Raw genomic sequence first — 20227 nt, forward strand, 5'->3', positions numbered from 1 at the left:
GAGATGTGTAAGTAGATCCTGCATCACATATCCTCATGACTGTTATTATTGCCATTTACATTGCTTCAAATCTAATGTTAACCTCAAAATATTCTGTGTGATTCATTTCCTTTCTCTTTTCTCTTGACATGAATTTCAAAAATCAGTTTACTGTTGCAGCATATAAAAGCTTAATGCAATGCATTTTTAATTGATACAATATATGTACATCCATGTTTGAGTCATCATCATAATGCAAGAATTCCCATCTTTACATCTTTACAGTGTTCCAATTGTTGTCAGTATAAAATAAAGGGTTAATAATCACAATTATAATTGTAATCCCAGTTTCGTAAAACAGCAGTCTTCTAAAGGAATGGCAGAAAGGGAACTGAATGGTAATATACCCCAATAAAACCAGGTTGTCACTGCAGGCTTGCTGAGGTTGAGGCAGACTGGATAAACCAACAGAACCAACATTATATTACAGTCTTGATGTCTGAAAGGCTTCTTTATCTCAAACCTAGTGTTGCTGGGAATCCCTAAATTTGCTAAATCACCACACTTCACGTTAGTGCATGAGAATCCCATTCTCTATAATTTTGACCCTGATATCCCTCTTTTAAATTTGTATTTCTTCATGTAACCTCTTTAACCCAGAGGGCCTCACTGCACTACTTCACATTTCTAAGAACCTCTTTCCTCAAATTCCTCACTGTAGCCAAAGTACCCCTCATTCCCCTACAGGCCCCCTAACCCTTAGTTGCAGTTTATCTCCCTTCCCCCCAAGTCCATCTATCTCTTCACCAGTTCCTCATTCTATTTGTCTGCCATGGCCGCCTGGTTGACCTGCCTGCCTCCCCCTCAACAGTGTGGCTGCATATCAATCCCCTGCTGTGCTTTGTGCGGGTCAGTCTCCTGGCAACGGACAACAGCCATGACAGGGCTCCAAGACAGACAGAGCCCCTTGCATTGCAACAGCTTGATATAGCTTGATGGCCCAGTTCAGAATCACTGATAATGATGGCTATTGCTGGTTTATGCTATAAGCTAACAGAGATGCTGCTGTTGCAGTTTTTAGACTTTGATGACTTGAGAGTTCAAGCAGACAGGCAGAACAAAGAAGGCTGTGTCTGATCCTGTCAGGGTGGGACTGAAACACATGGGCTTAGATGGTGTGCTTTGTAGCCCCAGAAAGTGGCTGCAAGTAGTATGTGATTATGGTAAAGCAGTACGGATGAAAACACCTGTGCTACTCTGGAATCTCATTATTAGTGCTGCAAATATCTTTAAAATATGTGTTTATATATTTTAAATCCAGTTTCTGTTAGAAAAGGAGTAAAAATAGCTTCCGGGTGCTATTTACAGTAAAACATAGTTTACAACTTTACATTTACTCACTTGCAGAAGAAAAAAGGAAGTACAGTTTGAGAGTTCTAATTATGGCAGCTACTGCATGTTTTAGATCTTATTGCCAGAGGGGTCATAGAAAAGTTGCAGTGCTTGTTTCAGAGATGAAGTGAATCAAACTCATAGTCTTTCTGGTTAAATAAAAGATTAGTTGAAGAACTTACAACAGATAGCACTTTGAGAATGTGGCCATGCAATATTTTTCCTGTCTGCTTGAACTGCTCATTTTAGTATTTCATCCAATATCCCCCTCTTGTCCTTTTCCCCATTTCTAAATGGCATCTGTACAAATACTGTATGCAGAGGTACACCTGTGTGCTTCAACCTTGAGTTTAAAAAACACATCTTTCACAACTCTGTAACGAAAAATACAAAAAAATAACCATTTTACAATCAAACATCCCTTCAGGCTTGAATAGAATGAGTAGTGATGTAGCAATGCTAATACTGTAAAAGCATTACTGCCACTAATTACTGTAGTACAGCTTAAGGGATACAACATCAATGCAGCATATCATGTTTTCATAAGATCCCTATAGATTGTATGTCATTTTATGATTTTGTCTGTCTATATTTATTGCTTGAATAGATGGCACGTGGGCTGGATTTTTCCAAATAATATAATGTAAGTATTGGGCCAATTTAAATAAAATATAGTCACATAAGCAATAAAAATGAAGAAACTATTAACTTTGGCAAATTTCCATCTTTAAAAATAGTTATGGTTTGTAGTCTGAATTGTACATTATGTTATCATGTTTTGTACCTATACTTTCGATGCGTACAGTCAGTAATAGAGGAGAAAGATAAACATTTTCCATATTCTTCATAGGAAATGTAAAAAATCAGAACTGCTTGTACTGTAATAGCAAAACAAGACACAGTTGTGCTACAAGTGCTTATGTGTTCTTGGCACCTGTGGCCTCAGTCCAAAGTTAGTCCTTTTGTATTTGCCACAGTGAAGAAAAGTCCTCACCAGAGGGAGAGAGAGAGAGAGGGAGTCCATGCTGTGGAGCTCTGTTTCTGCAGACCTCCTCCCACCAACCACCACACACCCCTTTTAACTGCCAATATGGCACATTCCTCCCTCACCCCTCAGCCTCCTTGTTAGGTGGAACATTCCAGGCGACAGCCATCTTCTGAGACAAAAATGTTTAAAACCAGCAAAGATGATAGGTTGCAGTAAATAATACATTAGCAGTAGGTCAAGATACAGCTATTTACAATCACACAAAATGGCTAACATCTAATGTAGTGGTGTAGTCACTTAAAGGAAAAAAAACAGCTGCTCTTCACTGCTTTTAGATGGTTCTTTTCATTCCGAAAGTAAAATAGCAACATGGAAAGATTCAAAATGTAAAAATCATTGTTAAACCTTTTGGCAGTTTACATTCATGCCTGTGACTTTTCTTCCCCAAGGTTGCTGGGCATGGGCCATCAGACTAATAAAACACACCCACCACAGGGTCTTTACATTTCTGTAGTTTGAAATTCTATGCTCCTACACCAGTAGAGAAACTGAATGAAATTTTGATATTGACAGATATTAATATTTTCAATGTTTTGGTATTTAAAGAGCCAAACCGGAATGTGGTCACATTTTATGATTTTAAAAAACTGCTGAAATTGACCTTTGGGTTAAGTAGCTTTAGCTTGTGACCCCGTGGCTACCTTTAGATTCTCATTTCTGGGTTCTAAAGCACTCTTGACAAAAGTGCTTTCTCCAGCTGGAGAGGCCTTTATGCAGCATACCTTCTTAAATCTCAACCACTAGGAAAGCACACTCGCACTCAATCAAACAACAGAAAACCAAATAAAAAATATGTGACATTGTTTTTGGATTGTACATCAGCAGAACATTACAGCGGCATCATTTGTAACTAAAATTACACTCTGATAGAAGTTGCATACACTTTAATTACTACATTCTAACATTAAGTATGCAGTACCAGTTGCAAATATGAGTTGAGATGACACTGGGCATAGCATTCACTTAAAGTAGAAAACATACATTAATGTATTTTAGTCAGTGCACTTCATAAAAACAACCTCTAACTAACTTGAACCATGCAGTCCGCAAGATATTTGAACACTAGTGTTTGATTCCAGTGCATAAGGCCTTAGCAGAAATGTTCTGAATAATGTTTCCTTCGTTTAGAATCTGTACCAGTTAAGATAATAATTTCCCCCAGAATTAAAGGAGTATTTTAAATTTCAGCAGAAATTTCCTGCGGCAGAAATGATTTAGAACTGACAAAATTCCAGACAATTTAGTTTTCTGTCCACTTTAGCAAACCCCCTCTAACTCTTAAGCTTTAGATCTCAATGAAGTCCTATAAGTAATGGGCAGAGTCATAGAGCAAAGACCAAATCATGCTTGTGACTATAACTTACAAGTCAGTTGACACTCCAACTGTATCTCTGCTATGGTCTTTCATGAAATCAGATGTTTCAGTGCCCCTAAAACCTGCATTTCACAATAGTGGTATCTGATTTTAATTTAATTACATTTTATAGCAAACATACAAGAATGCACATCCGTGCACTTATTCTACTTTGGCTGTTGTACTCTGCTAGCTAATCCTATGTTACTACATGAAGTCAGTGGTGGCTGTTGCTTCATAAATGTCACAAAATATAATCTGGTCTACAACAGCAACAAAGTTTAAAGTAGATGCATCAGCATGGGGAGGCATCCTCCACATGTTGGCTCCATGAAAACACCTGAAGTGTTTTTAAAAACAGCAGTGTTTCATGCTTTCAGTGCATTTGCGCCTTAAATTTAATTTATAGAACTCCATAGGGGAAATGGGTGGGACAAAGTGAAAGAAACCTTATTACCATTGGACAAACATTTCACTGATAATGAATGAAAAGATTTTACACTTTGCACTGCATGGGGAATACACATTTTCATTTGCATTATTCCTCAAATTCCCACTTAAGACCTTAGTCCTACAACGTTTTTTGCATCCTTACCAGAATCTGGTTGAATATAATAAGTGCTTTGATGCTTTCTGGGATGTAGTTATATGCCCTCAAACCCAATGTTCTCAAGGAAGGCAAAGTAACTTTTTCACCCTCCAGCTAGTGACAAATCTGAAATTTGGATTTTACAAACCTTTTGGAGTGGGATGCAACTTTTTAACAGTGGTTGGTTTTGTTCTAAAGATTTATGAGCACTGGCTAGTGACCGGTATTTATTTCACATCTTTGCATTGATTATAGAAATTAATATAATTAAAATAAAATAAACCATTAAAAATGACAAGTCTATGGTTCCACTGTATGCCATGTGCTAGGGTGTCTCTCCTAAAAGTTATATTTGCATTCAAAGACACATTTCATGCAAATGGTACAATATTATTTTTTCCAAACAAAACACACATTTCTGTTTATGTTAATCTAAAAAAGAAGCATTTTTTCATTATATATATTTATAATATATATATATATATATATATATATAGTATACATATCAGTTAATTTTTTTCTACAATTTTTTTTCAGGGCAGGCACCGTACACACACTTGGTACAGAGGCATGCCACACTTGCATTGCTTTTTGCATTCTACAGTTGGTTGGCTGGGAGGCACAATGTCATCCAGGCAGTTAGTGAGTATGTCCTATGTCTGTGCCAACACATTTTTTTACTCACTTTGTGTGTATTTCGTATGATAGCCATACTCAAATAACCAGATGTCATTCTTGCATCCTGCCTAGATGACATCGGAGTAGGGGAGGGGGGTCTAAGGTTGGTCCAACAAGCTTCAAATGGAATATTAAAAGCAGTGCAGCAAGGCTCAGTGGCGCATGCAAAGATGGGCAAGTAATCCTTGGGGACTGGGGCGGGGAGGGTCAAAGGTTGGTAGAAGGTGTGGGGTCTAGCCCAGGGTTGCAGACAGATTCATGAATGGGAGATAGGGAGAGTTTTGAGGGAAAGGCAAAGAGAGTCATTGCTAACTTCATGACAATTATGTTTGTACTTAATTTTTTTTCTCTCTTTTTTCTTCATATGTGATTTTTTTTTCTTTTTTTTTCTGTAGATTCTGCTTTTTACACATAGTTTGATGTCACAACCAAGACTCAGAGTAGTGGATGGTTGAATCTACTGCTGGTTGTAAGGTTTGGATGGAGATGGAGCGACTTGTTATGGGAGACATTTTGTTTGCTACATGATTCTTCAACTGTATACACAATAGAAATACATGGGGAGGGGGGATACTAATGGCAATATGTTGATTTTAATAATTATTTGCTATTTGTGCTCAGTAATGTACTGTAGGTTTGCAAATATTGCTAGTTGTCATCTCTTACCCAAGTTGTTCCCCAATATCCTGGATTAAGTTTGTGGAGCATAGACTCTAGCCACTTTGTAGTTGTTGTAGTTTTGAGAGTACAATTTGCATATTACAATGTGGTAATTTGTGTTTAATATTATAAAATTAATAATTATCAGTCAAATACTAAACTTATGCAAAATGTTGGTTTATCTTGTTTCAATTTGTAAACAATTCATAAGTAATATACAAAGATGTTTAGTCAGATAAAACTTCACTTATAGCAAGAAAGATGCACGTCTGTTCACGCAAAATAAAAATAGGTTCATTGTTTATCATACACAGTTGAGATGTAGTCTAATGTCTGACCACAGCCTCATCACACACACACACACGCACACACGCACACACAGTCATATATTCCCTACAATCACACATAAACAAAGGTTTGACATGCAGCTGTATTATATCCTGGGCTCTGTCAGTGTGACATACAGTGAGAAAGCTCCACCCTCCTGTCACCTCAACCAATCAGACACCCTCTTCACAGCTCTTTAATTAAAATGAAGGAGAGATGCAGTCAATTCTTAAGTGAGGAAAAGGAAGAGGAGTGTGTTTGAGGAAGATGCACTGTGTTGATCCAGGTCCATTTAGGACAGCACACACTGTGCGTGTTCCGGTAACCATACTGTCATCCTTCTCCCTCACTACGGGCATCAGAAACACACTCTCGCTGTGCTTCAATATGGTGTCTTGAGAGAATGGCTAAAAGCCAAAGAGTAGGTGTATATAGAGGGGGCAATCACACTGTCTACAATGCGCAATCAAAATGTAACATTGCAGAGCGTTGTAAAAGAGTGTCTAAGTATACACCACAAATCCCCCCGGCATGTTTTGTGTGTTTTTGCCCTCAAGGAAGCCATATCCACACCTCCCAAATCCACCCATTGCTATGTCCACCCACAGTGAAACAAATGCAAATGTCTCATTGCACTGTCCTGAGTTTAAATCTATCTGTTGAGTTTTGCTGTGGGGACAAGGGAATGCAGGAGGGAAGGGAAGACCAGGGTAATGAGGGAGGGATTTTGTGGAGCAAAAATAAAAGGGGGTATTGATCAGATTCACGCTGTTTTAAAACCATAGGGGCTGGGAGGGTGCCTAGTTGGGGTGCAAGTAAGATGACTTCTATGAATTTTTTTTATCTCCCACAATGAAAAGGAAGGGTTAAATGTACAAAAAAATAGATTAATAAAATAGAGGAAAAAGAAATAAACTCTCATTTAAATTGTAACAGTAAAATACAAACAACAACAAAAGCATAATAAAAAAAGTTAGTGACTTTAAAGATGAAATAGTAGTGTTAACTATTACTTGAAGATATCTCTAATGACACAAAATAAATAAAAGCTGTCAGAGGAGAGGATGTAGTTGGGGCTCTTAGGTGAAGGAGGGTTGTTGCTCTCTCTTTCTCTGTCCCTCTCTTTCTCCATCTCCCCCTCTCCATCTCTCTCTCCCTGTCACCTCTCACTCTTCACGGAGCTGCAGGCGGTAGCGGCTGTAGCGGATCTGGAAGAAGAGCCTCTCCAGCAGTGAGCGGCTCATGCCGGGAAGCCTGTAGTCCTCACTCTGGCCCGTTTGGCGGAAGCCCAGCGATTCATACAGCTTGTGGGCTGCCAGCTTGACAGCTGTCGTGCCAAGGACCACCGCGGCGTAATTGTTGCGCACAGCGAACTCCAGCACACGACGGCCCAGTGTCTTTGCGATGCCTTTGCCCCGGTAGCGAGAGTCCACCGACATGCGCCGCAGCTCAACTGTGTTGTCATCCTCACGGCCCTGGGCTGCCACAAGTCCTACCACACGCCCATTTAGCACTGCTACCCAGAAACAGGAGCCTGTCACAAACAAGACAGAATATGTTAGATAAAATTAGCTCAAGACTATGTTTTAAATCCCAGACAGAAATATTTGTGCCCAATATTTTCTACAGGAAAGAGGCTGCAGGAAAGTCTTAGAAACACTCCATGGCTAAATTATTGGATCACAGATCATTAACTGGAAGGAAAACTTCCCCCTGTTGTATGAGGAGTGCATTAGAAAAAGTACCAGAAACTCAAGTCAATGCAAGTCCTGTAAGCACTGTGGTGCATCTTGTCAAAATGGCTTAAATAGAATGAAGTGGAGAGAACAAGGGAATGAGTACAGAATAGGGATGAATGATGAGGGCAGAAACCAGTGTCTTATTGGTGCTTTGTGGCATTCGCCACTCTGTGATATGCTGTGTAGTAGATCAGAAATTTAAAACTACACACAGAGGAAGTACTGGCATCTTTACTTATACTGTACAAGGGACTTTCTGTATTCTAGAGTTAATAAATCAGACACTCGAGTCAGACACTGGTGATAGACAGATAAAAAGACCACACATAGAGACAGACAAACAAGGTTAGACTAATACAGATAAAAATATCATTAGACAATGCCCCTCCACCAGTGTAAGGGTAGGAGCTTGAATATCCACCCATTTTAATATTGATCTATATTTCTCTTGCAGTTTTTAAGCTGCTCACTTTGACATCCTCGATGTAACTTGAGATTTCTCATTGGCTCTTTCCCCTATCATTAGTTGAAATGTCTTTGTTTCTATTATGTTTCTGTAGTTTCAGAGCTAGTCACTTACCCCCCCATCCTGAGAAACACAACCAAAAATGTATGTTATACAAAAAACGCAACTACACATTTACGCAAACTACACATCAGGTGTTAAAATAAACACTGTAAACACATAAAGAGAAAATGTCAGTAAATGTAGATCCCCATTATGAAATGACTCTGCTCTGAATCTTAATCAGCAGGTTTTTAAATGAGTAAAGGATATAGATTGCTGCTCTTGTCTAATTCCCTTTACCAATCAGAATCTCAGCCCTCCTCAGTGTCAGTTTGTGATCTCTGAATCCTAATTCTTTCTGTGTGTCTTCACCTTTAACATAAAGATGTCTCTCCTTAATTTCTGCTGAATCCTTTCTACTTCAACACTGCATCAAAACGACACACAAACAGGCAATAACATTACCATCAGGCTGAGGCTTGAATCCCTGCATGTTACAGGGGATTTGATGCCCCTGAGGACCTGTGTAAAGCTGATCCAGTTGCTTCGTTTTCTAAAATCCGACAACTCTCATGTCAGTTTCAGTGGCAACAGGTACACCCAAGTACTCTCTGACATCCTAATGTGCAACTAGTTATTTGTTAATCAGTAAGGAGAATTGTGATTTTGAAGTGCATTAGTATAACCTGAGATTTCTCTTGTCAGCTGAATTACTAACAACAACAAATAAGAGTATCCTGTTACCCCAAGTGAGATGTCAGCATAATACATTTATGGAGGTTAAGGTTTGAATGTACAATGATACATTATGTAGTTTTTTTCCCTTTTTAAAAAACAAACAAAACAAATCCTTAATTTTAAACAAGTAACAAAATAGTTCTAACAGCCATTTGGGTGTGTGATGTTTGAGTTTGAATATGCAGGTTTCATTAAAACACAGAGTGATGTTTCATCATAGACAGATGTCAAAGCTGCTGTGCCATCTCCTGTGGCAGTCTCATGATCACTTTTTTTAGGTGTGTATGGGTTTGTGTTGCAGGGAGAGGAGCGGGTAAAAATTTCCATATCGCCGTCCTGACCATCTGTCTGAACTGAGCAATTGCCAGGAATGAGAACTGAACAGAAAACCATGCACACCAGCCCGTCCTCTGCCTAGCTGCTCATCAAACTTTATGATACTTAACACTGTGTCCCTCAAAAAATCACATGGGACAATGAGTTACTCTAAATAAAAACCCTCTTCTGACTCTGCTTTTCTTGTGACAGCTAAGAAGAGTATGACCTCTGAGCTTAGTAACATCACGACTCAAGCAGCTTAACATCTGCTGAATATGACACTGCTACTGTCAAAGTGTATGGTTTAGGGAGATATCATTATTTCTGCAGAGAACTGCTCTTCCTGGAGAAAATAAAGACTCCAAGACCAAAGAGAGAGAAAACATTACAGACAGAGAAGTATTTACGGTTAGGAAAAGGTATTTGAAGCACAATGTTAGGCTCCAAAGGATAAAGGAATAAAGACTAGATTCATCAAATATGCAACTGTAATGTTACATTGATCCAAAATGTGCTGTGTGGCACATTGTTGCATATGTGCTACTTAATTTCCTATTTTACAGAAACCAGGTTTATTATCAGAGGGGCACAGACTGACTGGGAAGTAAGCTGTGTGTGACACTCTGGACTATAACGTATCTTAACAAAATTACTTTTGTATTTTGGTACACTGTGAATGGCAGCATTTGCTTAATAGTCCCAGACTAAAATAACTCAAGAGCTACAGCTTAGACTATGGTAAATTTAATGCAGGAGAAACACAATGCACTACCCACTGCTCAGAGGTGTTTGTCCCTCTGAGGAGTGGGCAGTGCATTGATGTACTAAGAACATCTTCACCTTAAGTCTGAACTTAAGGAAAAAAATGTCTTTCCGTTATGAATGAATTTCAGTTATTTTATCTTTCTTCGTGTTCTCCTTTTCTTTTCTAACAGATAAGAGTTCATGAGGTAGAAGGTGCCTAATCCCTTTTCTCACCACAATATTGATTGTAAAGAGGGAATGAGTAAATCTCTGTTTTCCAAAGAATACTCAACATTTTCCTGTGGTGTTTTTGAGGATGGTAATTCACTTCCTGTAGCTCCCTCCCAGTGTAATAAACCGTCTATATTTTGCTGTGTAAAACTGAGGCTGAAAAGCCATATAAATGAGCTTTCTTAGAAAAGGAAGTTAAAGAAAAGAAGGAGGGACATTGAAGAAATCTTTTCTCTGTCCTCTCTGAAGGAAAGAGTGAGCATATGAGGAGGAGAAAGGTAACTGTCCTAACAGTAATAGTGACGAGTCTGAAAGGATCCATTATTGCTGCATGTGAATATAAACTCAAATGGGGGAGGGCGGCCGTGAGAATCTACCATTATTATAGAGGGGGAGGGGACCCTAAGAATACACATGATCTCAAGACAAAAAAATAAATCAGGGCCAGAACAAAAAGGGAATGTCTCCAAGCCCTAGAAATCATTCATAATGATTCTCACATAATCAAAATCTGATTACTGTGTTCTTAATGCAACAGATGTAATTTCTTTAATGGCTTTACAAGGCTATTAATATGCCATCATGCATGTGTGTGGGAGTGTTAAATACTGGCTGATAAAACCAAAGAGATCACACACATACTCTAAGACTCGAACACAGAGAAGCACATAGAGGAATAGTTTTTCTGGTGTCTAAAAAGATTATTCTCGTTTCCTTCAAAGGGAACCTAGAGGGCTAATTCAGTTGATAAGTGTTCGGTCTAGATGTCGCCTCGATGTGCTGTAGTCCACTTCTCTGTGAATCAGACTCTGTCCTGAGCACTCCTTGAGGGAAACCCAGATGAATGCTTATTAGCGGCCCGACTCTTTTCTCAGTGTATTCTTGCTAATTGTTTTTTGCTAATTGGTTCTAATAATCAGACAGTGTATTTATGGTTGCATGTTATTTTTATATTTCTCTGCAGTGTGTCATTGTTGCAGGGTACATTATCAAGTGATTAATGTTTCATTAGTGACTCTAAGCTGAAACTGTTGCATCACTGCATGATTAATCTGACCCTCTCAGGCATTAAATAGTGAGTGGGCATTGCTTATTTTGGCTGATGGAGTTCAATCTGGTATACAACAGACGTTATATTAGATACTAAAAGTATTAGATTATGATCAAGACGTAATTTTATTGTCCTAACTATAAGTTGTGACCATGTGTTTTGTGACTTTGCTAAAAAGACTTCAAAAAATGTTATTCTTGAACAGTTACTTAAAGACAAAGGCACACATTTAATTACTTTTGATGTACTTTATATCTAGATCTTATATTATATGTACACAATTTATAGTGGACATTTGGAGTGATTTTTTTCCCCCTTGATATACATAAAATACTGCCTCCCTAATGGCCCTCCTTCCAGACACACCCTCCTCCTCAGGTCAGAGTGCACCCAATATGGATTACCCTGTCACATGTAACCCACGCATCAGCAGTTTCTTTCTCTGTCAGACAAATGAGGGTGAGAGACTGTCAGACACATGACACACTCTGCAGATATGTACACAAACACGCAACAAAGCTGTTACAGACTTGAATTATTCATGTGTGTTAAAGCCTGAATTGACAGTAAAAGAAGCCTTTATTATCAACTTGGCCTTAAAGCCGAACTAAATATGCAAAGTAGACTCATGCATTGAACTGTGTGCTCTCTTCCCCTACATTTCCATTACTTCAAAAGGGCTCATTATCTGGCCACTCACTGTTGGTTTTACTGCCCGCCAGCCCAACAACACATGGTGTGTGTTTATATACATTATGTAAGCCTGCAGGTATATACCCACATTTTGCACACGTTCTACACTTTATTGTGTGCATGGCGTTGTTCACATAGCTGCTACAAGTGAGCCCCTCTCTCCCACTTCATTCTCTGGGTTAAAGGTCATCAAAATGCAAAATGTGATTCTAACCAATTACATAAGACCTTTGTATATTTTGTCTGTGTAAATTAAGACCAAGCTGATTTAGCTAAAACTGTCCAAAAGAAATTATTCACTAATCAATATCGGGCTTTAAAATATTGTGTGTTTCGTGATCAAGCATTGAGAGTGGTCACCAGAGACTTCAAATTGTAAAAGAAAAAAAAAATGCACGGGGCTGCAATTAATGTTGCTGCTGTTGGCATGTCATCTACTCTTCCCGGTGAGTGTCTTTGTTCAGTATTGATTTAAGCAGAATGTGAAACAGAGGCTAGTGAGACTACAATACATTATTAATGATTGGCTACACTTGCTCAGAATGCTGGATAGAAGAGAAAAACACATGCTCATGTACATTCAGAGTATAGCCAGGCACTGGACTAGTAAAGTCTCCAGTTTCTCAATATGTAGAGTTTTAGAATAGGGGGAGTCAGCCAGAATCACTCTACTAGTTTAAATATTCACTTAATATACAGAAGATGTTTATAATTCAAAAACTACATTTACGATATAATGTTGTCAGTCTAATACCCTAAACTAATGAAGTTACGGTTTTACAGTAAACTCTTTTTTCTTGGTAAATAAACTATTAGTCTATTATCAGAATAATTGGTGATTCTTTCAGCACTTCATTTTTGATTACTTTGACTTTAAATTTTAAAATCACCTAAATAATGGTGTTTTCATCTGTTTGTTAATTTGACCTTTGTATCTAGCATAGAAATGAACTTGCTATTTCTATTAGAGTTAATGTAACTGTTCTCTCCCTCCAATAAATTATTAAATGAATAGTAAATCACATTTTTGTATTTTTTTATATTGCACAGACTGGGAGGAAGCATCACTTCCTCTATGTCAGGGTGATAGATAACCCAGTTGGCCACTGCAGTGCCTCATCTGCACCTTCAGCAGAGATGAGACAGAAAGGAGGAGGAGAGGGGGAAGAGGGAAAGATGGCATTGTGCCTTAAACTGCAACAAGAGGTAGGGAAAGAGGAGGAAAGCAAGCTAAGTGCAACATGCCTTGTTGCAGAGTTATACCCAGTAGATCTCTCTCTGTTTCTTACCTTTTTTCTCTCACATACAAAATATATACTATAGCTCAGGAGTATACTCCTCCCCCTGATGCCCCCATTTCTATCTAGCACTCCATTCTTACCTACCCTCTACACATTTTCTTTTCCACGCTCTCACTTTCGGTCTCCCTCTTGCTGTTGTTCAGAGCTAAAATAAGCAGGTACCGGGGGAGGAAGCTGCTCTCTCCCCTCAACCAGAGTGAGCTCAAACCCATCCCGCATACACACACATATATTTATATACACATGGAGCTATAATGAGATTGACCAGCAGGTATTATAATGTCTCCTGCCTTGATGAGACCCTGCAGTGGTAATGACGCCTCATTAAACTGCTTGTATGACTGAGTGGGTATCACTTTCAGCCAGAGAGGGTTTGGCTTAGTGTCTAGTGTGCCCTCATTATATTACATTCACATTTTAAGTCCTAAGCTTCTTCAGAGGAACCTAAAGTAAGCAAATTATGAGTTCATTGGAGGGGCTTTTTCATCTGCCTACTGCTCAAATATAACAGGAAGCCTACACCTTCGCTTTTCAGAAATGCTGTTTAGAAAATGTTGCCATTGTTGGCCCTAAGGGATTAAGTGATGAAACATTGCGGTGATGGTATTTGTAACACAGACCTTTCCTTTCATTATCTGTAAGACAAGAGAACAAGCAAGCCGACACAACTAAATGAGATTAGTGCCTGCATGAACTGTGCTCAGATCTGTTGAGAAAACGCTGGAAATATGAGCACAACACTAAAGTCAAAAACAGCTGTTGCTTTACCTTCCAAGTGTTTTATTAATGTTATATTTAAAAAATTAAGTGACATAGTAAAGCCCTAAAATGGAAAACAATTAATGCTAGCTTGATATCCCAGGAGTCCAATCAGAGTCCATTCAGGCAAGCAGTCAGTGTAATCTGTTTATGAATAAGCCTTGTGGACAAAAGAACGTCCAATGGAGCATTTGCTGTAGGTTTTTATGTTGGAGAAATATCTGCAGTGGTTAAGCATCATTGATGTTAATTGACATACTGAATGGCATATTGACTCAGAAAGGGAAATAAACCTGACTTTAAAAGTCTGAGACCAGTAATTAAATTGAGTATGGATCTATTTGTGGACAATATCAGCATCTGTTTTTTCACTGCCATATACATTTGTACTCCTACCATTGTTCCTCCAATTTGCTTTATGACCCTTCCAACTGCACACTCACTCACACATGCAGTTTATTTGGGGGCAAATGAAAAGCCGACAGCTGGCCTTGAATGGCAGCAGAGTGAATGATCACCACCCACACATATAGGAGCTAAAAGGATTGATTGGTGTAGTCATGGCATGTGTATAAGGATAGATAACTGCTTTAAGTACAAGTAGTCTGTGTCTAGCTATTAGAGATTTATGTATTCAATGTTTCTTAATTGTAAATTGGAAAATACAGAGAACTGGCAACTGCTCGAAGTATCCCTTCATCCCCACCCTTTCTTCCTCTCTTTGTACCTCGTTCTCTGCATTCTAATTAGTCTCCCCCTCCCTAAGCTGATTAATTGCTGGGTTGCAGCAAGGTAACATTTACATTTGTGACGCTCCACTTAATCATCCACATTTTGGTTATTAAAATTTTTTTAACCTCTAAACAATGAAACTAAACCGTCTCTCAGAATAAACAGTAACATATCAAACATTACACACATACACAGAGCTCATGCCACCATGTGCCACTTTCTATGTCTTATGTCTTATGTTTCTATGCTTTAAAGACTCACGTTCCTAGAAATATCTTACCCACAGTCCTTATGTCCTTTGAACATTTTCATACACATGCATCTCTCATCCACCGTACATACAGACCTTTGTTTTTTTTGGATGTCTTGTTGCCCATTTTATGCAATATATGTCCAGTATTGAGAGGGTAAGTTTGTGTTTTCACTTGAGTCAATTTCTTAGTTGTTTCACTACACTTTTTACAGTACAACTTCCTGTGGACATAAATTTTGGAGTTGTTACTGTAGTTCAGCTTTACAGACACAAATGTAGTCTCAGAGGTACCGTTTCAGCACCAAACTGTGCAATAATTACTTTTTTGTTGCTGACAAGATTTATTCAAAATAATGTCAACTCCACACAGCTCTGCTAAGCAGCTAATATTACCTACTCAGTGGAATGAAAGCTTGTTTGTAGAGATGAATCACACAAAGCTGATGTTGCAAAGTCCTTAATACCTGAGCATTTACTACATGAAACTCCTTTTCTTTGAACTCCTGTCTAACATTCTCTTTGAATAATTCTTTTTATTTTCTAATTCAAATAATGAAAGAATAGTAATACATTTCCTTCTCAAAGGCCATGAAAACATTGTTTTAAATATTTTCTCTGCAACGAATGGAGAACATTACTGTATCAGCTAATTAAAAGAAAAACATTGTTGGGTAATATTTATCATGAGCTTAACTGTCAAACAGTCAGCAGTATAACTGTCAGAAGTATAAGCAATATATTGCTGACACTTTTTCTCATATGATGTGATGTGTTGTTTAGATGTGATGCAGGGAAATCTTCATCAAATCATTGTTATCATTTTTAGATTTGCCAACTTCAAACACAGAGATCCAATGTAAAATAACTTACTTTTTTCTAACTCAGGCTGAAATTATGTATAGGTGCTTGTCCTCACAGAAAGAAAATGACTGAGAAAATCTTCCAGGGCCTTTTAGTTTAACAAGTTCTCTACTGTGTGCCAAATGTTGCATTCTGCACATAATCAAACACTCCGATGTGCTACATGCCACACTGTCCTCTACACACTTAGCTCAACACATGCTACAAGAAATGACAGGAACAACAGGGGCTCCTCTCCATCAGGACTGCATGTTGGTAGCCAGGTGTTCATTCCACTGGGCCCTTTCAGTTTGCATGGATATAATCATTAGCATTGTCCAAGAGCAGTGGTGCCTAACCCTCTTTAAACCATCACAGCCCTGCAGCAATAATGGGAATGCTAAATTGCAATTGTGTATCCAGTGGATTACCAGACCAGAGGGCACAATGTCATAGAGAAAGAGACAATGCTGGGCAATTGACTGGCTTAACTAACACCTGCTTTTTATGTTGGTCACATGGTTTGGGTTAACAAGGGATAAAAGTGCCCAAGAAGTTACAGAGCAAGGAATACTCACAACCAAAATGTAACCCCTGAAAAGAATGAATACTTTGAGCGGAGACTGGAGGTGGAAGGATTTTTTCCAGTTAGAAGTGTAGTGGAAGAAATGAGCCCTACCGACACAGAGTGAACAGCAGAAAGTGTATCAGCAGTTTCCTCCATGCGATCAATACCTCTGTGATGCACCCTCTGCCTGTGACCAAGTGCAGCTCAGAGAGGCAGCTAGTGGGGGAAGGAATGGAGCAAGAGAAAGGGAGGAGGAGATAAAAGAGACAACCTGCATATTTGATGCATTGCCTCTGCACTGCCTGAAGACTCTCCCAACCTAGTCATGTTCGACAGATTAATGCAAAGTTATGGCGCTTAATTTTAAATTATGGATGGAGTGTTTTTATAGCCTATTTCTGTCATCCTTCATCTTGATTAACTTTTAAAATCAACACTGGTGGTGGAGCATTGTCAAATGCCAAAGTGAGTTTGAAAAGCTAAAGTGAATTTTACTGCATCTTACCTGTGGGTTTCATGTAATAAGCTTCAATGTCAGCCATGTCCGTGTGCAGAGCACAGTCCAGATAATTCTGTATAACTTTCTTGCTGTAGTAGTAGCGTGCACTCATGAGAAAGAGGGGTGCACAGCAGGTCAGTGTGACGGAATTGGTCACGAAAAAGCACATTACTATGGAAAAATGGAAGAAACATAAACGAAACCTGTCAGAAAAGAGAATCACATGTTTGAATTTGGCAGAATGACCCCATACAGACAGAAGATCAAGAGCAGATAAATATGACATTTATAAGCATCAGTAAGAAAAAAAGGTTGCATTAAAATATTCATATTTATACGGTGTGAACATTTTGATAAAGAGAGATAAGAATTAGTTTTACACAATGGGCAAAGTAACATTCATCAAGCTATTAAAAATGTAGATTATAGTATAGCAGGAGCACATTGAGAAAATTCCAGGTCTTTGAGTGCACATGCTAGTGGTAAAATCAAACCAGTACAGTCTATATTCAAGTAATTATTTGGATGCGACGCTGGGGGGCGCAAAAAGAAACACAAACAAGCAGGCGGGATGCTGCAGCTTCTTCTTGCGTGGCATGCAATAACCTAGTAGTTAGTTTACTCCACAGAGCCCCAACGTAGTGAGAAACTTCAGCGCTGAAATGTAGGGCAGTTACCTTTCACTCTATTAGACAGTGTATGACAGTTCAAGAAGAAACAGCAATGAGATTGTTGGGATGTTTTCGGGCTTAAATGAGTTAAAGCCAAGTTGTAGTAGGCTACATGGGTTCTGTAGGAGCTTATGTGATTTTGACGTCCGTAACGGCGGCGTTAACGACAGACGAGACTTACATCAACAAAAGCAAAACGAGATCAGCGCAAGACTGGCGCATTGGCTATGCAGAGGCGGAGGGGGAGCGCCCGCACGGTGCGTGTGCGCGCCGCGGGGGATTTTAATGTGTGCTGTGCTGTGTATGATTGCGCGGGGGAGTGCTTTTTGGGTACGTGCGCGCACCATGTGGGCCAATCCTCAAATTCATTCACTCATTCATTCACAGCACCGGCATGTCACCACATCATCAGCGGCCCACGGGTTAAACACATGCACCATGCGCCTGGCCATGCCTTTTGTTGCACGATGAGCAACATGCCGGTGTGTGCCGACAGTAGGAGAGCCGCGATAACACCGCGAGGTGCTGCAACAGATTTCAACTCAACTGTGCAGCGCCTACAGGATCAGATAGTGCAGAGAAACATTAGATTTCTGTAGGATTTAAGACAACTTCTTTAAAGAGATCTCATTAGGATCAAAACATCAGAAAGAAAGAAAGAATTAAAGAAAGAAAGAAAGAAAGAAAGAAAGCGCAACAGGGACATCAACCTATAATGTGATTAGAGCTTTATTATTTTTTATTATCAGAAATTACATCAAAGTTATTTTTCTGTCATGAAAAAGTGGGTCTAAACCCTTTTATATGAATATGGAAAAGGCCGGCACATGTATGCTACTTGGTGCAAAGTAAAGAAGGAACTTACCTGTCAGAAGAGCATATAAAAACTGAGTTTTTGGCTGCTGCGAGAGCCCCCTAAACGCCGTGTTGGGTACCCTCTCCATAATACCCTCGTAAAAGATGCGGCGCACCTCCTCCTCATCCCCGCGCTCGAACTCGCGGATAAAAACCGCATCATTCCTCACATCCTTTGCCTCTGCGGGGTTCAGAGCCGCGCTGGACGGAGGAGAGCTCCACATGATCGACTCTTTTTTGGTCCCAGGTATAGCATCGTGTTCGTCAGCAACAATTTTAGTCTCGCAAACCATTTTGGGAGACGAACAATGCATGCAACTGGCCGCAAAAAGCAACTACTGTTCGGAAAAAAAGGGGGGGGGGATGCGCTGAATGAGGGTGAAAATGAAAGATAGGTGAGATTATCTTAAAAAACAGAGAAATGATGAAGGGGATAAGACGAAGGGGATGTTCTGCTGCAACCCTGAGCGTTTCTGACGACCAAGACTTGCCGGTGTGATTCAAGCTGTATTTATAATCAGGCAGGGCGGGTAGATTCAGGTTCAGGGGTTGGGGTGGTCCCTTGCTGCTCAGATTGGTGGAAGCGGTGCGCCGTTAGATGCTGATGGACGAAGGGAGGAGGGAGAGACACACACTGGATCTCTCTGCATCTGAACATGTGTGCCGGCGAAGTGTGTATTTTGAGGATGTGAGCCCATGATGAGGGGTTGTGATGGCGGGATGGCATAGAGAGGGGTTGTTTCTGAGCAGGGTCGTCTTCATAATGTTTTCCAATGAGGAGGATCCCCGTTTTGTTCAGATACTTTGGCTATAAGGATAAACAAAGGCAGAAGGTAAAGCACGGACGACGCCTTAAAACGGGAGGTGATCAGACTGCAGTCATTTGAAAAAAATAAAAAGAAAAGAAAAAGCTGTGTAATATTTTATCATTTAGTTTTATAACAGAATTCGAGATGAAATGGTTACATTTCGCGTTAGAATCTAACAGCTCATAACTGCAAGTGGACATTGTGTTATTGCGCAGATAAAAATGCTGCTGTGACAAAAGGGGGGAAGGGAATGACTGATGTAAGACAAAGACATTCCTATTCGGAAATATTTCAGCTTTTAAAGGACCCCATGAATCCTTGGGTTCAGCAGGTAGTCACCGTATGTTTGGGCAGTGGGTGTTCAGGCTCCTCTGCTGTTGACTGACAGCTCTGCTGCACTGCAGTGATTCCTCCACATCTTCCCTTCGCTTTGTCACCCTGCTCCTGTCATGCATCACTCCTAACATGGAGATCATATCTCGCTTTTCTGCGCATCTGAAACCCCCCATTAGCCTGTAGCCTGCTTGCACAGTACAGTAAGCACCGTCGATACAGTCGTGCTGTATCTGCGGTGATGATGATCCTCGATGCGCTCCTTTGTTGTTCCCCGACACTCCCTGTAATTAACCGTGACTGTTATTACACAGAGCCAGGCTTTCGTGAATTAACATGCTGACATTATTTGTGTGTGCTTTTATTTTGACACGTTTAATATAATTGGGTAATGGGCGTTTAGTTGATACAATTATACTTTCACCATCCGTCAAAGATGAGCAAAAGGATGGAAATAATAGCGTATTATTGCACAGCTGGATACAACATTAAGATCTCCGTTAGTATAAAATGTATAAAAATTGTATAAAAAAAGTCTTTACATCACCAATATTGTGC

General features: G+C 39.5%; 1 protein-coding gene across 1 annotated transcript; it reads right to left on the reverse strand.

The window, feature by feature from the left end:
- Nucleotides 1–165: 165 nt before the first annotated feature.
- On the reverse strand, nucleotides 166–19566 carry nat8l (N-acetyltransferase 8-like). The gene is made up of 3 exons (XM_067523682.1): nucleotides 18538–19566; nucleotides 17008–17172; nucleotides 166–7561 (listed from the first exon to the last, which is right to left on the reverse strand). Exons 1-3 carry the CDS (start codon nucleotides 18839–18841, stop codon nucleotides 7194–7196), a joined length of 837 nt encoding a protein of 278 aa, XP_067379783.1. The 5' UTR covers nucleotides 18842–19566; the 3' UTR covers nucleotides 166–7193.
- Between the last annotated feature and the right edge of the window lie 661 nt (nucleotides 19567–20227).

Source organism: Channa argus, chromosome 12, assembly GCF_033026475.1.
Source record: "Channa argus isolate prfri chromosome 12, Channa argus male v1.0, whole genome shotgun sequence".
NCBI lineage: Eukaryota > Metazoa > Chordata > Actinopteri > Anabantiformes > Channidae > Channa > Channa argus.

Bases quoted from the DNA above. Each gene is read 5' to 3' on its own strand.
- nat8l (XM_067523682.1), bottom strand. From the start codon at position 18,841: ATGCATTGTTCGTCTCCCAAAATGGTTTGCGAGACTAAAATTGTTGCT. The intron at 17,173-18,537 runs GTAAGTTCCTTC...ATTTTTCCATAG, and splicing joins TTTATATGCTCTTCTGACAG to TAATGTGCTTTTTCGTGACC. The intron at 7,562-17,007 runs GTAAGATGCAGT...TGTTTGTGACAG, and splicing joins TTATTACATGAAACCCACAG to GCTCCTGTTTCTGGGTAGCA.